Source organism: Caretta caretta, chromosome 11 (genome assembly GCF_965140235.1).
Source record: "Caretta caretta isolate rCarCar2 chromosome 11, rCarCar1.hap1, whole genome shotgun sequence".
Taxonomy (NCBI): Eukaryota; Metazoa; Chordata; order Testudines; family Cheloniidae; genus Caretta; species Caretta caretta.
The window spans coordinates 31,356,958-31,372,338 of record NC_134216.1 but is presented as its reverse complement, the minus strand read 5'-3'; the positions used below and the strand labels follow the sequence as shown (position 1 = coordinate 31,372,338).

General features: G+C 44.0%; 1 protein-coding gene across 1 annotated transcript in view; it reads right to left on the bottom strand.

The window, feature by feature from the left end:
- The window catches only part of GALNT5 (polypeptide N-acetylgalactosaminyltransferase 5), a 37,880-nt gene extending 22,915 nt beyond the window's left edge, over nt 1-14,965 (bottom strand). The window contains exons 1-3 of the mRNA XM_075117846.1: nt 14,775-14,965; nt 11,815-13,542; nt 1,242-1,408 (exon numbers count right to left, since the gene is read on the bottom strand). Of these exons, the coding sequence (XP_074973947.1) occupies nt 1,242-1,408; nt 11,815-13,325 (1,678 nt within the window). The 5' untranslated portion in view covers nt 13,326-13,542; nt 14,775-14,965. The remainder of the gene's footprint in view (nt 1-1,241; nt 1,409-11,814; nt 13,543-14,774) is intronic.
- Between the last annotated feature and the right edge of the window lie 416 nt (nt 14,966-15,381).

Sequence of the window (15,381 nt, the reverse complement as noted above, 5' to 3'; positions counted from 1 at the left end):
AGTATTAAAAAGCAGAGACTCAGTGGCATTGCAATTACTATGATTGTGCATGTAACTTGACTGTACGTAAGTGCCTATTTAGATCAGAGGTGGGCAAACTATGGTCACCAGCCGGGAAGGCTAGCCCCCAGCCCCTCCCCTGCTGTCTCCCCTGCCCTGCAGCCTCAGCTTGCCTTGCCGCCAGTGCTCTGGCCGCTGCTCCTTCCGGGTAGTGTGGCTGTGTGGCTGGCTCTGGCCGGGCGGCGGGGCTGCGAGCTCCTGCTGCTTTGAGCAGCATGGTAAGGGGAGGGGGGGATTGGATAAGGGGCAGGGGGTCCTGGGGTACAGTCAGGGGACAGGGAGCAGGCGGTGGAGGTTCTGGGGGGGGTGATCAGGGGACAGGGAGCAGGGGGCGGTTGGATAGGTGCAGGAGTCCCGGGGGGCCTGTCAAGGGGTGGCAGCATGGATGGGGGTCGGGGCAGTCACGGGACAGGGAGCAGGGGGGTTTGATAGGGAATGGGATCCCGGGGTGGTGGTTAGGGACGGGGGACCCCAGGAGGGGGTGGTCAGGGGACATTGGATGTGTCAGGGGTTCTGAAGGGGGCAGGGAGGGGACGGATGGGGGCAGGGGCCAGGCTGTTTGGGGAGGCACAGCCTTCCCTACCCAGCCCTCCATACAGTTTTGCAACCCCGATGTGGCCCTCGGGCCAAAAAGTTTGCCCACCCCTGATTTAGATGCTTTCATACTGCACAATAGCTTAAGAGATGAAGAACAGTACTGTATCTAGCTGAGATTCCAGGGCCACTGAAGTAGGCCAAATGTAATTGAATTTGGCCAGGACACTCTGATTATCACTCCAACTGTCATGAAAGTGTTTTAGTATCTTGGGTCGGGGCGCTTATTTTACATCTCCTGTGAAAGATGGAGCCTCAAGCAACACAGTATTTGCAACACTATGGGGCACTGGTTTCATATTCATTCAGAAGGAAGCATGCCATCTCCTGATTTGTCATATAATCCACTCTACTTCTTGGAAGTCTCTTATCCAAGCAGTACATTGGCCTCATCCTGGCTGGGGGAATCCATTCAAACTATGATTACAGCACAAGGTGGCATAGCTTGGTGATTAAAACACAGGGGCAAGTTGAAGTTAATGAAGAAAATATTTCTTCTCCTATACAGAATTTAAATACAGAGAAGCAATTTGCTCTTTAGCCCTGGGACACATTCATTTCCTGAATTTAAAGGAAGCTTCACCTACCTTTTGTGCTGAAGTCATCCACCAGAATAATCTCTTTAATCAGGTGAGGAGGAGATCGATTGAGGACACTGTGAACGGAGCGTAGAAGAGTGGACCACACTTCATCCACAAAACACATGATAACCGTGGTAGTCGGAAGGTCATCGTGCACCAGTTGTTCTGAACACCTAAAATGTCAACAATACAAATGAACAGCATCCAGCAGGTGATGTTTTTAATGTACAGGAGGCCAGAGGATTTAAACTTCTGTAAGTTTCGGTAAAACTTTGAAAGGCTGCTTGTTTTGTGTTTAGCTTGGAGATTTATAAGGTGGGTCGGTGGGGTGGATTGAAGTATTCTGAATAATAAAGATATAACACCAATAAGGAAATTCCAGTGATACAAAGATGAGTGTTCAGGTGCATTGAATGATTTTTATAAGATATATATAGCTACTTGTAGTGGGGGCAGTCTCAGCAGAGAGGCCAAGGATATCCTCTCTCTCACTGACATGCATGCACACACACTCACAGCCCTACTTCGTACCCACCTACAGAGTGTTATGCCTGTAGTAACACCTCACAGAGGGAAGGAGTACTTGTGGCACCTTAGAGACTAACCAATTTATTTGAGCATAAGCTTTCGTGAGCTACAGCTCACTTCATCGGATGAAGTGAGCTGTAGCTCACGAAAGCTTATGCTCAAATAAATTGGTTAGTCTCTAAGGTGCCACAAGTACTCCTTTTCTTTTTGCAAATACAGACTAACACGGCTGTTACTCTGAAACCTCACAGAGGCCGCATCTACTGCAAAGTAGCCACTGTTCAATTATCTCATTTTCGCTAACAAACATCCTCTAAGGCCCTGATCCCCCAAATAAGCAGATACATAGTTTTGTTCACGGGACTGTTCCTATTGACTGCAATTGACTTCTCTTGTGAGCAAAGTTTCATATGTGCTTACGGGTTTTGCAGGATCAGGGCCTAAGAACAAGAATAATGTACTCATTATTACAGTGTTTGTTCCTAATGTTTTCTCTATTGCTCATGATATTGTGTAGCTCATGCTGCCCTGTTTCTGGCATGTTTTCGTCTTATAGCTCAAGCTGCCTTATTGCTGGCATGCCTTCATTTCTCTCTTGCTGTGTCTCTCCCCAGAGCACAGTCCCCAGCTGCTCATAAAGAAATGCAGTCTACAGCCTGAACTGGTATCACCACTTTTCTGTTTAAGGAACTGCTGCCTGGTCAGAACAAGCAGGGTGGGCGCAGTGTTCTTGCTGTTTCTCCAGAGCGTCAGTTTCTTGGCACTTGCACAATGCTGTACTGAACTGGAAGCGGAGAAAGACTGAGAGAAATTCTGAGGATTCACAGAGCCTCTGAATTCCTTGTTTCAGAGTAGCAGCCGTATTAGTCTGTATTTGCAAAAAGAAAAGGAGTACTAGTGGCACCTTGGGGACTAACCAATTTATTTGAGCATTGAGTAGTGATAATCAAGGTGGGCTATTTCCAGCAGTTGACAAGAACGTCTGAGGAACGGTGGGGGGTAGTGATTATCACTACAAAAGGTTCTCCCCCCTCTCCCCTGCTCTCCTGCTGGTAATAGCTCACCTTAAGTGATCACTCTCGTTACAGTGTGTATGGTAACACCCATTGTGTCATGTTCTCTATGTATATAAATCTCCCCACTGTATTTTCCACTGAATGCATCTGATGAAGTGAGCTGTAGCTCACAAAAGCTTATGCTCAAATAAATTTGTTAGTCTCTAAGGTGCCACAAGTACTCCTTTTTCTTTTTTCTGAATTCCTTAATATTCCAAACTGCATGTAAATCAGCTGTATAGGGAAAAAAAATCCAATGGTACAGGGAAATAATCACTTCCAAAAAGGACTGTTCATAGTACAGTAACAATACACAAAACATGCAGATGCAGAAGAAAACTTACCCAACGTAACTGTTTCGAGTGGACCAAAATGAATTAATCTTGAGGGCGCAAGGGGGTGGGATGATATTACAATATACATAACCTCACATCAATGCAATTAAATCTGTACACACATAACACACACACAACTATCTTTGAGGTTCCATTTCTCAAACAATCTCAGAATCTAAAACCATCAAGCATTTGCTGTCTTTTGTCAAAATATGTAGGCCTTTCCTTTTCACCTGAACTTCCTCCCCCGCCAGCTCAGCCTGTGAATGCTGAATGCTCATCAACAGACTCCATCCAGAGGGTCTGAATGTAGCCTACTCGCCTAGCAAACAGGGAAAGATGAAAATCAGCAGATTTGAGGGAGTGATAAAATTTCTCCGATTTCTATGAATTTGTCATCTTATTCCATTACAGTCAAAATGTGATGGCTGGGTCAAGTCTGGGTCTTCAGTGCTTGAACAAAAGGTCGATGAGCAGCTTTTCTCATCTTCCATTTGCAATTCAACTACTGCTTTGATATGTGCCTTAAGGGGACATTCACTCCCCAAGCTCTGGTATCTTCAAGTGGATCTTGAGGAGTACAGAGCATTTTACTGACAAACTCCTCTTCCCAGAATTATATTATTTTTTGCCTAGAATACCTTAGCATTATTGGGGCTTGCTTGCTCTCTATTGATAAAGTGTAGCCTGACAAAGGTTTGATCTGTTTTCCTCCAGGGTAGGCCTCTTACATGTAGGACGAGCAACTAACCCACCTGCTAATTGAGAATACTACAGGAATAATGCTCTTCTTGGGGAACATAAAACAAAGAGCACCATTTGTTTTTATACTTTCCCTTTAAAAACAAGCGGGCACCAGAGCACTGTATGCCAAAATAATTTTGAAAAGTCATATTTTTTTCTTATATTTGGAAATATAAGCCATCAAATTATACTTTTATTGGCTCAGATACGGCTCACATATCTGCATATCTCAGAGAGAAAGTGAAGTGTGGACCATAAAGAAGTATTTGCAGAGCCTATCTGTATCTCGCTAATTGCAAGTGCAGTTTTGATTTCTTTTCTAGCACTGGCTTTACAAAAAATCCAGATCAGCCCCTCTAGCATTCCTTTAAGTATATCTTTCCTCCCCCTTTTATAGCACGAGAATGATTTTGTAATAGATTTACAGGGGCTTCATCTTAGGACACCAGTCATCACTGGATCAGCCAGAAGGAAATATTGATATTTGTTATGTTTTAGTTGGAAACCATCAACACATTGGCCCATGGCAATGACGCAGCTTGCTGCAGTGTAGGAGGTTTTGGATTGGAAGTGAGTTCAGGACTCTCAAACTGGAAAACACTTACTGAATGTACTACAGGAGAGGCATTTATCACAGGGCGAGAAGAGAGAATTTTCAATCCTTCCCTGCTCTTAAAAAAACTTTGTGACATGTATGATTTTGTTGGTGACCTCAGCGGAGGCAGAAGGTAGACGCTGAGAGTGAAAGCTTTCACTATAAAGAGAGGGATTTAAGGGGCAAAAAAGTAGCCCTACAATGAAGACACAAGCAAGACTCAATGGACTGAGGATGGTGGTAATAGGAGAGTAACATATAAAAAGGAATATTAAATCCATGTTTAAACTACTCAATTTTATTATCTCTAGTCCAGATCTCTGGGCCTTCTTCTCACCTCTGAGGGAGCACAAAGCATCTAGAAAGTAGTGGGGGATTCCTCTAGCAAAGATGAATCTGTGGATGATGCAACAGCTCCTAAGGACTTAAAGTAGCTGTTAGGCGCAATCTTAAATTAAGGAATGGCATCAGTGTTTCTTGCCTCAAGGAAAAGGGATAAGTTCCCTGCCCAGGGACCGCTGGGTCCATTGTTCCTTCTATTGATACACATTTAAAGAAGCTTAATTTCAAAATTTCCGTCAGCTACTGTATGCATACATGACAACTAAATGAAAGGAGCCAAATAATGTTGCTTAAAGGTGGGACTTTCAAAAGTGCTCAGCGTTGGCCTGACTCTGCTTTCCTTGAAGTCAGCTCACTATTGACTTAGATAGCAACAGAGAGAAGCCAACTGTGAACACTTTTGAACAACTCACCTTAAATGACATTGTAAATCAACATGGCTCCAAGGTCTGACACCCTAGTAATAAGTCTCTGCATTTCCATGAGGGTGACCTGCATCTGCCCCCTAGCTCGGGGTAACATTTTCTAAAGTGTCTAAGTGAGTTAGAAGCCTAAGGCCTGGTCTACACTACGGGATTAGGTCGAATTTAGCCGTGTTAGGTCAATTTAAAAATGACTGCATCCACACAACCAAGCCCGTTCCATAAACCTAAAGGGCTCCTAAAATCAACTGCTATACTCCTCCCCGATGAGGATACAGCGCTAAAATTGACCTTGCTGGATCGAATTTGGGGTAGTGCAGATGCAAATCGACGGTATTGGCCTCCAGGAGCTATCCCAGAGTGCTCCATTGTGACTGCTCTGGACAGCACTTTCAACTCCGATGCACTAGCTAGGTATACAGGAAAAGCCCTGGGAACTTTTGAATTTAATTTCCTGTTTGGTCAGTGTGGCGAACTCAGCAGCACTCAACAGCACAGGTGACGATACAGTCCCCCCGAATCATAGAGCGTAGAATGTTTCTACGCTCCCCCTATCATCTCTGTCCCTGAGGTTATCGCAGATTAGAAGGCGAAAAAAAAGCACTCGCAATGACATGTTTTCCAAGCTCATGCAGTCCTCCCGCACTGATAGGGCACAGCTTAATGCATGGAGGCATTCAATGGCAGAGGCCGGAAACGAATTAAGTGAGCGCAATGAGTGGGGGCAGGACACGATGCTGAGGCTAATGGGGGAGCAAACAGACATGATGAAGTGTCTGTTGCGGGAGCAAATGGACATGATGAAGCATCTGTTGGAGCTGCAGGAAAGCCAACAAGAGCACAGACCCCCGCTGCATCCACTGTATAACCGCCTACCCTCCTCCTCATGTTCCATAGCCTCCTCACCCAGACACCCAAGAACGCGGAGGGAGAGGCCACTCCACTCCAGAGGATGGCCCAAGCAACAGAAGGCTGTTGTTCAAACAGTTTGATTTTTAGTGTGGCTACAAAAAGCAATGCAGCCTTGTCCTTCCCTCCTCCCCCACCCCACCCGGGCTACCTTGTCTGTTATCTCATTTTTTTAATTAATAAAGAAAGAATGCATGGTTTCAAAACAATAGTTACTTTATTTTGAAGGGGGCAGGGTGGTTGGCTTACAGGGAATTAAAATCAACAAAGGGGGCGGGTTTGCATCAAAGAGAAACACACACAACTGTCACACCGAAGCCTGGTCAATCATGAAACTGGTTTTCAAAGCCTCTCTGATGTGCAGCGTGCCTTGCTGTGCTCTTCTAAGCGCCCTCGTGTGTGGCTGCTCAAAATCGGACGCTAGGCAATTTGCCTTAACCTTCCACCCCGCCATAAATGTCTTCCCCTTACTCTCACAGATCTTTTTGAGCACACAGCAAGCAGCAATAACAATGGGAATGTTGGTTGCGCTAAGGTCTGACCTAGTCAGCAAACAGCGCCAGTGAGTTTTTAAACGTCCAAAGGCACATTCTACCACCATTCTGCACTTGCTCAGCCTATAGTTGAAATGCTCCTTACTACTGTCCAGGCTTCATGAGCCATGGGAACAAGGGGTAGGCTGGGGTAGATGCGACCGTGCAGTGCTGCCGGCTGGGAGAGCAGCCTGAGGCAGAAGCCTCCAGCTCGCATGATATTCCAGGCAGGACTGAATCTCCATGAGATGAAACTTAAAGAAGAGAATGACCTGGAGTCTCTGGCTCCCCTTCGGTGCTCTAAGAGGAGAATAGCCATGTCTGTTGAGGCACCCCTGATTGACCTCACTGAGGTCTGCCAGGAGCACCCAGGAGACGTATGATGGCTATCGGTCCTACTGCACCATTTGCTGCGAAGGCAAGGAGGTGCTGCTGTGTAGCAATGCAGTACTGCGTCTGCCAGCAGTGCCCAGGAGCTGTACGGTGACGGTGAGCTGAGCGGGTTCCATGCTTGCCATGGTATGGTGTCTGCACGGGTAACCCAGGAAAAAAGGCACGAAACGATTGTCTGCCGTTGCTTTCATGGAGGGAGGAAGGGAGGGGGGCCTGATAACATGTACCCAAAACCACCCGTGACAATGTTTTTGCCCCATCAGGCATTGGGAGCTTAACCCAGTATTCCAATGGGCAGCAGAGACTGTAGGAACTGTGGGATAGCTACCCACAGTGCACTGCTCTGTAAGTCGATGCTAGCCACGGTAGTGAGGACACACTCCACCAACTTAATGCGCTTAGCGTGGACATACGCAATCGACTGTATAAAATCGGTTTCTAAAAATCGACTTCTATAAAATTGACCTAATTTTGTAGTGTAGACATACCCTAAGACGCCCTGAAAATTAGTAGGCTCTAGCAGCCTTGGGCACTTGGGCACTTCTGAAAATGTTACCTCAGTTCTCTTGATTCATGAGTTTGAGAGTACAATGGAGTCAGAGCATGCAATCCACACTGACAAAAAGTGTGTCTAGTGACACCTCCAGATGATTAAAGACTGTTGGTACCCTAAAATGTCGTCTTTTGCTGCTAGAATGGTGGCTGAGATGCATGGCTTTGCTAGCATGTATACCTGGTTGCCAAGATGCAGAGTGGAATGTAGGAAATGATGCTCTTCTACCAAGCGAGGTTGTTTTGGGTTGGGCATGCTCAGGATCAAATCCAGGTTAATGACAAAGCCCACGTAAATAGCTGTGCACAGAGGGACTACAATGGTAGTTAGGGGAAGGGGATTGGAATCCTACCCACCAAGTTCAGAGAAGATGGAGACCAGTTATGCAGTCTTTCCATGACGTCTGTGTACAGTAGCATCCATTGTCTGCTAGCCAACTCCCACAAATGGGTTTTGTCCAGTACTTCATTTGCAAATCCACTGGCCATCCCACTGTGTGTATTCCAGATCTCTCTTTCCATGGATTCTTGGGATCTTTCCCATTCCTGTGCTGGTCCCTCTATACTTGGGGCCTCCAGTGTACTTCTGCACCTGGGTGGATTTGGTCCTCAGTGAGTTTTTATTTTTATTGTGTTAAGGGCTAGAAAAACAAAAGTCACTGACGGAACAAGTTCCTAAAGCCTACCTGGTTACTGGGGTTCAGTTCATTAGCTTAGTACTGAGGAATGGCTTAAAAGGGAAGCTGAGGTGTAAATGGGAAAGATTAGGAGATCTCAGAGAAAAAAATTTATCAAACAGGTTCTCTAATACATTCATTGCACTGGGAGCTGGTTGAAAACTGGGCATGCAGTATTGCTTCCTTGTCAATGGACAGTGAGCAAAGAATTTGGATTGGTTCTGGCTGATGTGGATTGAAAAAAAGGCATCCACTTAAGTGGTTATGGATTTGTAATTAGCAACTGGCCTATCCCAGTTGGTACACACTTTTGGGCTTGGTTGCATCTTCTTTTTCCACCCAAATTATTATCCCAACATCAGACACCACTGGTTAAAAAGCATTGCAGAGTATGTTGATGGGAAATTTTAACTTAGGAACCACATACTCCATGAGTTAAACAAAGAGGAAATCTTTGCTCTCTAGAAATGGAAAAAGCTACCAGCAAAATATTCCAGCCAACTTTCCATATAGCCAAGTATGGTTTTTGTTATCTTTTCAGATACCATACTAAGCTGTAATATCAGATGGGCAGTTTGCCTAGGTGCTATGTTGCCTACAACACTCCCATGTTTGGCCATGGTGTTTTCTGTGATAACAAGGTAGATGCCCATTTTCTAGCCTTACCGGGAGCTCTGACTCATCACCTAAGTATCTTACAGTTCTATAAAATACCTGTTACATGCACTGATACTATTGGAAGGAGAATATCCTGATTTTGGTCTCTGTGGGACTTTTGTTTCCTTCAGGTGACACTTCACAATTATTTCAAGACAAAACTTTGTTCTATGAAACATGAGTGTTGCCTCTTTGCTCTTTATGTTTGCCTCATATCACTTGCAGTTTCCCTGCCTTGCTGTGCTTCATAGAATACAGAGTGAAAAACAATCATAGTTTTTTCCAATGTCTCATCACTTCAAAGGTACGTTACACTTTGTAGCAATTTACCTTTGATCATGGAGCCAACTTCAGAAGTGATGTGTAAAGTGCTGTAAGTAGCACTCGGGAGGAGTAGTGAATCCCGCTATAAATGCATGCAACTGCTACTGAAATCAGTGAGTACATGAAGTTGCAGCAGGCTAGAGCTCAGGGAGTCTAAATGTAATGCAGTTTTACTTCTGGGGGAATTCTGCACCTAAAATTTTACACCAAAAAGTTAAAAATTCTGTGCACAATATTTTAAAATTCTGCAAAATTCTTCATATTTTATTTGTCAAAATAACACAATATAATCATGCCAGTTTCAATTATTTTGGTAATTTATTTCAGAATACCTTTTAGCAAGTATATCTGTAACAATACAGAAAACAAAAAAGATTCAGGAAATGCTTTTTGACAAATAGATTCCTTACTAGGCATATTAATACGGGACTTTGTATTGTAGTTTAAATGAATTATTACTCAGAAACATATTTCCTGCACCCCTCAGAAGCAGTGCAAAGGTTTAGGGGAGTTGGGGTAATGAAGGAGCTGAGGGAGAGGGAAGTAATTGCTGGGAAGGAGCCTGGGAGTGAACCTGGGGTCTTGGGAATCTTGGGAGTGGGGCAGAGAAGTATAGCACAGGTTTTTTGGGGGTTTTTTTGGGGGGCGGGAGGGATTGTTAGGGAGTTGGGGAGCCTCCCTCATGTAGACCCTGTCTGACCCCTACCCTCTCCCAATCAGTCAGGCACATCTGTCCTGTCCCCGTGTATCCCTGCACCCCCATTCAGCCAGGCATATATGCACATTTCCCCTGTGGCCGTGTACCCCACTTCCCTCTGTCCCTATGTATCCCTGTACCCTCACTCAGCCAAGCATAGCTGTCCCTGTCCCCATGTGGCCTTGTATCCCCACACACATTCATCCCCAGGCTCAATATTGTCACCCCACTAGCTCCTGTGCCCCTGCCCCAGTCCGTCCCCCTGCTAGCCCTTCTGAACCCCAGTATGTGTGACCCCTCCAGCAGCCCTGTGGGCAGGGAATTGTGAGGAAAGCAGCCTTTGCCCCCTCCCTCTCTACAGCGGGCTGCTCCAGCCTATGAGCCAGCAGTCCTCTCTTCTGGTGCCCATCAGCCCCAGTGGGCAGAAGGTATAATTGCAGCTTCCCTTCGCCTCACCGTCAGAATCAATTATTCCGCAGAGGGAATCTGCAAAGAATGTTAATTCTCCACTTGTGCAGTGGCACAGAATTCCCCCAGGAGAATAAAATGTAATGTACAATAACCAAGAGATTAGGAGAGAAGGTTGCAGTGAGAAAAGCAGCTAATAGGGAGATGTAAAAAAGTATGCAGCAGATTAAATTCAGTCCCCAACTTTAACTTGCACCTTCTTCCAGGTCCTCTATGTGTACATTACAATTCACTAAGTCAGAGTCCCTTAGAATCAATTAGACTCTATCAAACCTACTGACCAGCAAAGTAACTTACACATCACCTCTGTATTTGGACCATGGACTTTTGCATCTGGAGCACAAAAATGAAATTTACAGGAGCATCTGCAAATTTCAAGGAAATGTTCGGTTTCACTGCCAACAATTTTAAAAACAAAAATCTACATTTTCGCCCTGTGTAGGCATTTAAACCTGAAATGCACAAACTTCTGTCTTTCAGAATTGCCCTTGGCTATAACCAAGAAAGTGAGCGCCAAGGGGTCCTTCACTAGACTAAGAGTGCCACTCAGTGGTCATTTAGATTAATCCTAGGCAAGGGTGCATTACCTAGTGGATATCTCAAACAATATGTCAAGTAGAGTATGCACACTGCTATTTAATAATCCTACTAGTTTAGCACTTACATATTAGTTTTCATCTTCAAAGCATAGTAGACATATCAGCCAACTAATCCTTACAAGGCACTTGTAACAGCTGAGTATAAAATATTACCTCCATCATATATGTTGGGAAACTGAGGAAAATAAAAAGATCAGACAGGGAGGCAATATCAGAACAAGGATGAGCCCTCATGAGCTACCAGTTATCAGTCCTGTGCTTAGACCAATTATGTGACAGAATTCACTTGGGAATCAAACATCCATATGACAGATGTATTTGATTTTGCTTATGATGCCCTTAAATGCTGGATATTACACTAGATAAACTGGGTAAAATGTTCCAATGTGCTCAAGTCCTATTTTTAAAAGTGACTTAAGCACAGTGAAAGTCAACAGGATTTATGTTTCTATGTGCCTAAGTCTCTTTTAAAAATAGGTAGAGGCTCCTAACTCCCTTAGGTGCCTCTGAAAATTTTATCTACAGTGTGATTGGTCTATTAGCTGAAAATATAGAGATATTTTATTGATACTTTTCATGGGACTAATAGTGCACTGCAGTTTTGAAAGAGCACTTGACTATTTGAAGTTATGGGACGTTTATATAAAAGCTAAAAGCATTCCAGAAAGCACACCATGATCAAATCCTTTTGATCAATACATAGTTCAAACTTGTCTAAGATAATTTATGCAGGGGGAAACAGATCTTACCCAGCAGGCCTTGTATCCTCAATGGCTCGGTCTACAGGGATCAAATCACTCAGATAGACATTGAAGTTTCCTTCCTTCCATCTACTTTTTGCTTCTTCTTGCTTATCATCAGGGACTGCAGCAGGATGCCCAAATTGACCGGGAGCTTTGGGATCTCTTGGGGAAAGTGTTACATCAATTGTTAAGACTTTGTGCATCCCAGTGTCCCTTGTAAAATGGACTGTATAGCTGCTTCGATTTATTTTCCTTAATTGCTCCTTATCAGCTAACCTGACATAAACTTTTGTTAGCTCTGGACCTTCAGTCAAAATTGCTTTCTTAGTTAGACCATTAAGCTCAGCAGTCTTGGTTACAGAGTTCACGTTAGGGGCATCCTCACTTTTGTTGCTAATAACTTGCTGTTCTTTTCTCGTTTTCAATCTCACTGTAAAATTTCTTTTAGAATCAGCTACAAGATTCTGGGTTGTTGGGATGTTGATTTTTAACCCCTCTTTACTAATAAAGACAAACTGATTTTCAGAGAAAGTTAGTTTCTTTTCATGAGCAGCTTTTGTTTTGTCTTCTTTTGGCAGCTTTCCCAGTCCTGTTAGCTTTGTGGACAATCCCTTTTTCTCAGCACTGTTTGCAGCAGCCAGTTTGCTGACAGGTACATCCAAACTCTTGTTTGCTTTGTGTTCGGTGCCATCTATTGCTTTCACCCCAATCCTGTTTTGCTTTATAGGAATGATTTGCCCAGGAATTGGCAAATCTGGTACTGGCGGTTTGTTCTGAGGTGCCTTGGGATTTGCCTCCGTTTGCAATTCCTGTTTTAATCGAGCCAAAGGGATTTTCTCTGTAATCCCAATTTTTAAATTGCCCTCAATACCCTTTGATGCCTTAGTTACAGGTTGGTTCTTTTTCGCTGCAACTTTGTTTCTTACAGTAGCTGTGCTGTGTGTTAATTTGACTACTGATCTCCCTGTTGCTGTAGCTAATGGGGTCTGCTGAAGCCTTTTGGGAACAGTTTGCTTTGTTCTCAGCAAGTCTGTGGAGTTTACAGCTTTTACATGCTTTTTTCTCTCTTTCTTTTCCATGGGAACAGAGGGATAGGGGCTCAGCAGTTTCAGTGAGAATGTCCCAAATGGAACAATCATTTTCTCATAGGCCATACTTCTTTTTTCTGTTGGTTTTGGTGTTCTCTTTTCATTCTGTTTGTCTATTTCATTTTCAGCCTCTACCATTTTCTCTTCTATATTTCTATATTTCTCCTTACTAAATCTCCCCCTTTCAAAGCCTTTCGGGGGAGGTTTTGGTTCCCTTCTGGAGCCTTCAGGGGTCTTCTCTAGGTTTCGCCAAACTTTGAACCTTTCCCTTTCCCTCCTGATCATCTCATCTTTCAGAACCTTGGTGTTGATCTCACTGAATGAAAGCTTGAGAGCTGCCATGTCAAAGATCAACCAAATGACAGAAGCAACAAATATAAACGCGAGAGCTCTCCCACTACCTCGGAAAAGCTTCCGGATCTTGTTCATCTTTAAAAGTTTGTTTGTCTTCTTTATTGCGCTTGCCCCCCTGGGCCTCTTACCTTAGCGAGCCGGCAGTTCCCGCTCCCTGGAACACGTCTGACTAGTGATCCAGGGGAAACCTCAGATCCTGCTGCCTGTCAGTCTTTGCCTGCGTGGCATTTTACAGCAGAGCATCTGCGACTCCTCAGCTTTTCATGATTAATCCAGCAGCATTTCATTTAATCTACAGTAAACACAGGCGTTAGGTCACTGAAGAAACGACAAATACAAGTTCCACGTTATATTCCCATTGCTTTTCTTGTTTAACTATTATACATGTTGCCCCAAGAGAAGGGAAAGGTTGCAGATCAGATGTTTTTTCTCTCCACCCAGCTCTCATTCCTCCTGCTGTAACTCAACACCTCCTCACATAAGGAAACTACTTCAGTCCATTACCCAGAAAACTTTTTGTGCAGCTCTTACCTTCCGAGTTCTTCTGTATATTAACCATTTATACAGCAACCTATCCAGAGGCAATACTTTAGTTCCAGTTTCGTAACACTTTCTTAGAGTATTAAAAGTTAACCCTTCATTAACTCTTCTTGTCTAAGGTAATGTTAATACCGCACTGGCTGACCTTCAGTAAATAATAAATTAAAAGGACATTTTATCTCCAGTGTAACTCTAAATCAATGGATAAATATAGCTCAGTGTCTCATTTAGATAATGTAGCAAAAATTCAGCATCTGACCACTGTCTATCTTCATTAGGAATAGATAACAAAAGGATAACAATTAGAAGTACAGCTGCAGTGTGTTAGTGAGTATTTGTATTTCTCCTGCTTCACTACAGAAGGCAGATATACTTGAAGTAAATGGATTAGCTTAAAACTTGGAAACTACTGTTCATATACTTGAATTGTGGGGTGTAGCAAGCTGCAGGGTGAAGAAAGCTGCTCTATATAGGGTCAAAGGAAGTGAAGGGCAAAAAAAATGGACATACACTTTCAGAAGAATGAGCCAAATTTTCCCTGTCCCTGCACAAAGATGCAAACGGGGAAAACAAAGACAAAGGCTCTACAGCTTTCATACCACTGAAAACCCATCACAGTATGGGGGAAAAGCTAGTGGTCGCTGAGGGGGCTGGGCATGTGTCCACTAACTTCAGACTGGTCAAGGATCCATAGATCTCAGGACATCTATGCATTGTGCCTTCCTCTCCATGCTGTGTCCAATGCTGTCACTGTACCGTAGCATAGCTCACACCACAGCCAGGCTGCCAGTAGCTTCCACCCTAGGACTGTACTCTCCCAGGCCCTTCAGCCAGACTAGGGGTGAGGGTAAAGTAGGAGGTGCAGTGCTGTGGTTTACACCAGCATTAACTTTCCGTTCTGAACAGCATAAATATTGGTGAATTCACTGCCACGTTCCCAAGGAAGCAAGTCATGCAAAGAAGCTGCTCTGTAGGTCTACTCACCCTGGAGACTATCCCATAATATCCCAGGAACTCCCCACTCCACAGCGCTGTCCATTAACACCCGTATAGCACCATAAATGTACATTACACTTTACGGTGCAGAAGATGGATTCACTGCCCCAAAGAGCCTATGATCAAAGGCTCAATTCAGGAAAGTATCCGTGTAGATGAGGAAAATCACTGCTGCACATGCCGAATCAGAATCTAAACTAAAAAGAGAACAAAGGAGGAGATGACAACACCGGGAGAGGCAACTGTTCACCTTTTGTTGCTAGATTTGGCTAGATTTCACATATTTAGCACACATTTGCTCTTCTTTGCAGTACATATTAGAGGAGTGCATTTGGCTGTTTGTTCCTATTTCACAATACCAACATCAGTTACAGTGAGGCAACCTCACTGAACTCAATAAGGCTTAATGAGGTGGACTGAAAGCAGAATTTGTCCCTTGGAGTCTGCGCCATGACAGGGTCTTGATTTGGTACGGTATAGTTCTATAAGGAAAAAGCCGAAAGGAGCGGAGGAGCATTTAAAGTTCTTTAACTGTAGACATGGGAACATATGATTTAAAAATGGCTTTTTGAAACTTTTGCATAAACAAGGAATC